Source organism: Hyalella azteca, unplaced genomic scaffold (genome assembly GCF_000764305.2).
Source record: "Hyalella azteca isolate HAZT.00-mixed unplaced genomic scaffold, Hazt_2.0.2 contig5366, whole genome shotgun sequence".
NCBI lineage: Eukaryota > Metazoa > Arthropoda > Malacostraca > Amphipoda > Hyalellidae > Hyalella > Hyalella azteca.
Window position 1 is genome coordinate 26,198 of NW_025935560.1, and position 6,345 is coordinate 32,542.

The 6,345-nt window shown below is 36.4% G+C and overlaps 1 protein-coding gene across 1 annotated transcript; it reads right to left on the reverse strand.

Annotated features, from left to right (window-relative positions):
- Positions 1-180: 180 nt before the first annotated feature.
- On the reverse strand, positions 181-5,201 carry LOC108681151 (pancreas transcription factor 1 subunit alpha-like). The gene is made up of 4 exons (XM_018170148.2): positions 4,755-5,201; positions 4,343-4,507; positions 2,296-2,437; positions 181-1,918 (listed from the first exon to the last, which is right to left on the reverse strand). The coding sequence occupies exons 1-4, from the start codon at positions 4,905-4,907 to the stop codon at positions 1,803-1,805; spliced, it is 576 nt and encodes a 191-aa protein (XP_018025637.1). The 5' UTR covers positions 4,908-5,201; the 3' UTR covers positions 181-1,802.
- Between the last annotated feature and the right edge of the window lie 1,144 nt (positions 5,202-6,345).

Here is a 6,345-nt window from a genome sequence, read left to right on the forward strand (position 1 = left end):
ACCAATCATTTGCAGTCCAATAACTTCCAGCCTTCGTTATAGAATTTCCAGGGTCATTATTTAGCAATTTTTTTCTAGGTTCCCGCAAAAACATTTTTGGGCGTACATATCGTAGACAGTTATTCTGCATTCTTGTGGGTAATCTCCGACATTATGTAACTTGCACTGAAATATTTATTGAAATGCCAGTTGAAGTCATGAATGGAAATGATTGCTTTAGGTTTTTAAAACAACTTGCGTATTCTTGTAAGAAATTTACCATTTCCAATAGCAGCGCCTGTTTCTATTGGGAGTATTCATTTTTGAATCCACATAGGCATCAGTATTACTTTTAATTTAGTATGTTAGTGATGCATTTGAGTATTTATCTTTCAGTGTATAACCTTTTGGTCGTCGTCGAACTGCCGTTTCGTCATTTTTCGGAGGAAGAAACCGCAGAAGTGAAGGAATATTTTGATTGAAACAAATAACTCGACTTAAATTAAGATAATCAACATATTACGATGAACTATAATGTACTGTACAAAACTCATTCAACTAAACTATAACGTATCACAGAATACAAATTTGGCAGTAATTTAAACTGTCGGCTGTAATCTAGGAGATTTTGAACTTAAGATTGAATTTTACTGAGCGCTTCAGAAGGATATAAAACTCGGAGTGCTGAACTGGCGCTAGCATTAAGACAAGTTGTGGCAATTCACAAATTCATCTACGTACGTAATAGCATCACAAATATATCGTTGAAGGAGTGAACGATTGCTCCTGGTGCGACAATGCGTACATCGTCATACATATCTGTATGTATGGAAGATATTGCAATTTACTGCTTCCTTTGCGTCATGTAACGTTTTGAAGTCAGACTCGTGAAGATGGGTTTATATTGCTAGGGCCATTGACAAAAATGAAAACCCTGTTCACCGTATCGATGGTGGGAAGTGGTTGAATTATTATTACTAATTACATTCCCATCAAAATCTACACACAATTTAAGCAGGGAGTGGATCAGTCCAGATGCTGAGTTGACAGTAACTTATCGTCAGAACAAGATTTCTCCAGAAGTTACAACCGCCGCGAGTCGACAGTGAGAGCCGACAATAATTTATGAAACTTTGAACACGGCGGTGTGAGATATTTCAAGTGTTGGCGAACTTCTTGCGGTTAAGATTGTTGAACGTGCAGCGGAATTTTCAACAATATCTTTGGCGACTACCATTTCAACGGCTGCAGGTTGCTACAATATTTTTGTTTTGACTAGCGCGTTTCTGACAACCTAGCTTGTTGACGTCTGGCGTTGCTTTTTGAGCATACGACTTGCGCTGATAGACAATTGAAGACAGTTTATGCATTTGTTTTTAAGTGTCTCGAAATTCAGTAGTGTTGCACAGAGAAAACGGCTAGTACAACAGCGAGAAGATACGAATGAGGGCCGTAGTGATGGCTGTATCCTTGCTACATCATAAAAACATGATAAGAATCACGTGTAATGCAAACCTCAGCATCTATTATGCAATGTAAAAGTAGCTTCAGTTTCTCGGATGATCACTCACTTGACAATTTACAGGTTACTGTTGATCTGCCGACACTGAGTTTAAGAGTCAGATCTCAGATTAGATAGTATAAATACTTCAGCTTCAGTGCCCTAAACTATTTCCGATGTACTGACTACCGGTAAAATACGATAACTTTCTCACCTGCAATTTCATAAGGTTACTTTAAATTTGAATCTTAATTAGCCAGCGGGTTTTCCTGCACATAAAACGTTGAGATTTAGACCTGTGGTTAGTTAGCTGGGTTCCACCTCACGTTGTCTTCTGCTGCGTACTAGGCACCCACATCTTGGCAGCGACTCGGCCGTTGATGATCGTTGGCCGCGCGAAGCCCCAAGTGAGCGAGTGCGGGGTGCTGTCCATTGTCACTGTAAAACATCAGTGCTCATCATTGAATACATTATTATGTCATAAATATATTAATAAATGAATATAAATGTTATGTCACTTTCAAGAAGAACAAATTTTCAAAAGGATGTATATTGTATAGGATTCTTAATCGTAGTTGACGTAAAACTGAAACTTCTATAACCATGATAAAAAAAAACGAAAAATAAATATAATTTCCCTAACGAATTCAAGTCACAGCCACCACTTTCGGTGATTAATCGTAGCATGTACTATAAGAAGTCATCAAATTTAAATTTGTTGCAATCTGACAATGGACTAAGCCAATAGGCTGCGATTTACACGTCATCTCGATATTTTTTCGCCCGAACATCGTTCACATATACAAGGTACTCACTTCTGTTCCCGATAACGACCACTTTCCTGGGCTGCTGCTGCACTTGCGTGGACCTCTGGTGAGGATCACCAGAATTTCTGTCGCTTGCGACAAGCTCTGCTAAGAAGCTGATGTACCCAATCGCCAAACGCAGCGTGTCAACCTGATGAATGTTTTACTTTTTATTGTAACTTTCCCATAGTAACATTGCGAACAGCAGACTTAGTAGAAGAAGAAATCTCGCTCCAAAAGGCATAAAACATTTTTACCAGCATTCTTTAATTAAGATCTTGATCACCATATTGAATTACAGATTATTCTTTATGAACAAGAGACAGTTGTTTCAAATTGAAGCTGGCACGAAATATGCTGAGTCGGCAATTAAGATAAACATGGATTATTAGTCATCAGTAGTAACGATGGTTGTTGGGCTGATGTACAATTGTCCACTTGCACTCTACGTCGGACCCCTGCACCGAAGAAACAATAAAAATTCGAAGAATGCATTCTATGAATCTTTAAGCTATAAAATTCTGCTGAAATTCAAAATCAGATGCATCAGCTCTGTGTAGGCTTGCCATTACAAATGCACTTGGGGAAAATGAAATGTAACTTCGTCACGAAAGAACCGACGACGAACGGAACTACTAAACTGTATAATTTTATAAATGAAACTCTAGTTATTGACCGATCTACTGAGATATATGTAGCTCGGAATAACTGGAAATTAAACTGGGACAAGATTTTAAACAAACTTTCTACAACCATTATTAATTGTGATGAAAAGCTAGTATCAGCTCTGAATCGCGAAAATAAATCTTGTGTTGAAAAATTATCGGTTAAATATTAACCTCACGTTTTTTGTTATTAAAGTAATTAATTTTACTAGGGAACAGGCACAGGAATCCATTTGTCCAATCAGCTCGATTAATGAGAGTAAAACAATATGCAGTAATGGTACTTTGAAGGAAGATTAGCATAGTCTGTAATTCCTGCATTGACTATAAAAGCGTATAGTGCTATATTTCTCAAATTTTTGCTCCGGGTTGTTTGCTACTGGAATGATGAAAAAGAGATTATTAACAACTGAATTCTTTTCTAACTTCATGCGAGTGTTTAGAACAAGAATTTTTCATTTCTGGCAGCTCTGTTGCCAGTTTGGGAATTCGGAGGTTACAGCTATTATCGGTTTCTGAAACGATTCAAGTCTGATAAAGTAAATTTTTTTCGGCATATTGTTATTGGAAGAATAGGATTCATCATCATGAACTTCGTACCTAGTTAAAGGTCTCAATTTGGCGTGGAAGGGAAACCTTCAAAGCATTAAGCCTCAAAAAAAAAAATTGTACTTCATTAGATCTGTGAATACACATACGCTGAAATGCTCGTAAGAAACTATGCATCTAATTAAATATGATTTGTAGTTTTGTAACGTATAGGTTCTAAGTCCTCAAATAATAAAACAGGAATATTTAGAATTAGAATTAAACGTAAATAATTTTTTTTGTCTGAAGATGAGCGTCACCACCTTGAACATAACAATAGTTGACTTCATTCCAACATCTAGTATTTTTGTTCACCGCACCAGTACCTCTTATTAGATTAAGTACTCGAGTGTAGGATTTGCTATTCTGTTGTTATTGTGTTTGTTCAATAGCCGAAAATTATTTAGAATGTTTATAATAGTTTTCTTTTTATTTACCTGTAACAATCTGTTGTTTATTTAGAGTTCAATACTGAGACTAAAGAAATTGGAAAAAGCATCTTACTTCCCCTTAATTAACCAAGTTAGCGAAAATAAACACAAGACGCTTTACTTTATCAACCCGAAGTCCTTGTAACATATTACGCAGGAGTTTTAGCAAGTAAGACCCGAGATCTCTTAGCTTATCTACAAGGCGAGAAGAAGCGTAAGGAAGTAAGCCTAAAGATCTCTTATTTTAGTTTGGCTTATCCATTTCTAAGTGTACCCACATCTGAAATGTACATCAAACGCAATTCAAAACTTGAGTAAGCACTTTACCGATGTGTCTGAGACGTGTGAGTTAATTTAGGTTGAATCAATTACCTTGCTAAGTCGTTTCTCGTAAGGCAGCGTAGGAATGTGTGCCCTCAGACCCTCGAAGGCATCGTTGATACTCTGCATCCTCTTGCGCTCCCTCATGTTGGCGGCCTGGCGCTGCTGCAGCTGCGCTAGTAAACAGCGCCGGCGTTTCTTACGACGAATGCCCAACTGTAAACCAGACGACAAACTTTCTTCGTGAATAGAATATTTATTTAGCTTTCGTTGACATTTTAACACCGTAGTGTGGTTCTTTGAGAAATGTGACTGTGTCTTAATGTGTGATCCAATATCACATTAAATATCATTAAAATATGTCGTACCATTGAACACATTATGCAAACAGAGCACTTAAAAAGGCAAATTTCCTATATAATATTTTGCAGTTGGGTGTAAATAATAAAATTATAATACTTGCCGTATTCTCTTGATCATGATGGCTTGAAGGTGGACTGTCTTCCTCTGGCTCTAGAACTACGCCAGCTTGAAATTCACTGAAGGCCGCAGACTCGAAGAACTGACGACTCAGGGAATCGTTATCGAACGAACCATCAGAGTCCAGGCCGTACATGGTACGTTCGATGCTTCATAAATCGATTAACCAGATTAATAATGTTTCCAATGTGTGATGGTTTACTAGGAAAAAGGTCAATTCGTTCTCTTCATCAATTATGAGCGTCCGCATGAAAATAGAATGAATATTTGCATTTCTCCTACATCTTTCAATAATTTGTTAGGCGATGTATAGCGAATAATTTATTATAAAACAAGATTTGCATGCCTAAAACTTGTCCTCCTGAAATACCGGTAGGAAAAAAACTCCTGAAAGGCCAAGCACGGGAAAGCATTCAACTCATCAATTCGTTCACAATAGAACCTAAGGAACAAAATTGAATCGGTTACTGACAGCGTAAAAGAGAAATCTTTTAAGAATGGTGATCCTGAAGTAAAACATATTAAGGTATCAAATTAAAAAAAAACGATTATTATAGTCACTTTTTGAAGTTCTATGAATAATTTGGTTTACTGAGAATATAAAATATATAGGAAATTGCGGTTAAGCATGAAGATGACCTTTTTCGTGGCTACTTGATAACAAAAATCACGTGATGCTAAGCTATATTTTCGATTATAACAGAAAAATAAATCCTAAAGTTGCTCTTAAAGCATCATTTGAGTGTATTTATATATAGTGCGATGCACTCAAATGACTTTTGACCACTGCACGCAGAGCACCATCAGCGTCATCAACTGCACCATCAAACGTCATTTGCGTATGTGATGATTAACCATCAAGCACTTCATTTGATGATATATACATGCTCATTGAGACTTGCATAATATTTTCATAAAAAAAAAAAACAATTCCGATCGATCTTCCCCTCGAAAGCTCCAATTACGACATCGAAATTTGCATATGTTTGCATCTACATCTACACTGTACTTTTAGAAACAAAACTTTAGCTTAAGAAAACACACACACTGATGAATTCAACATTATCAATTAATTGTAGGTTATCTATGGATCATTCAATGATTTTCATTTCGTTTCTTACTGATTTCATCATTGTCACTTGCTAGCATTCACTCAACGTAATTATGTTTCCGATCCAATGCGTTTACTTGATAGATAATTGCCATTGCTCGGGAAATCTCGATTGATATTGACAAGTTTATTCTGGAATTTTAAACTCGGATACCTTAAACATCAGTTTCACAATGACACGTCACTCTAGACTAGATAATTATGTTAACCTTATGAATATCACAATTAGCTAGTAAATTGTAGACTCAAATTGTAGTCATTCGTGATTAGTGATACGAAAATTTTTCTAGTGCTTTTTAAGCCATTTACAAATCAACCTAAACTCATAACACAAAATGACATTTTCCGATTCTATTGCCATCCATTCGTTGTCTCTCATGCCATTTTTAGTTCAGCGTCCACCATTTCACGTACAACAGTAAATCCTAAATATTTGTTTTTCTCTTTCTATTGAACTGCATTT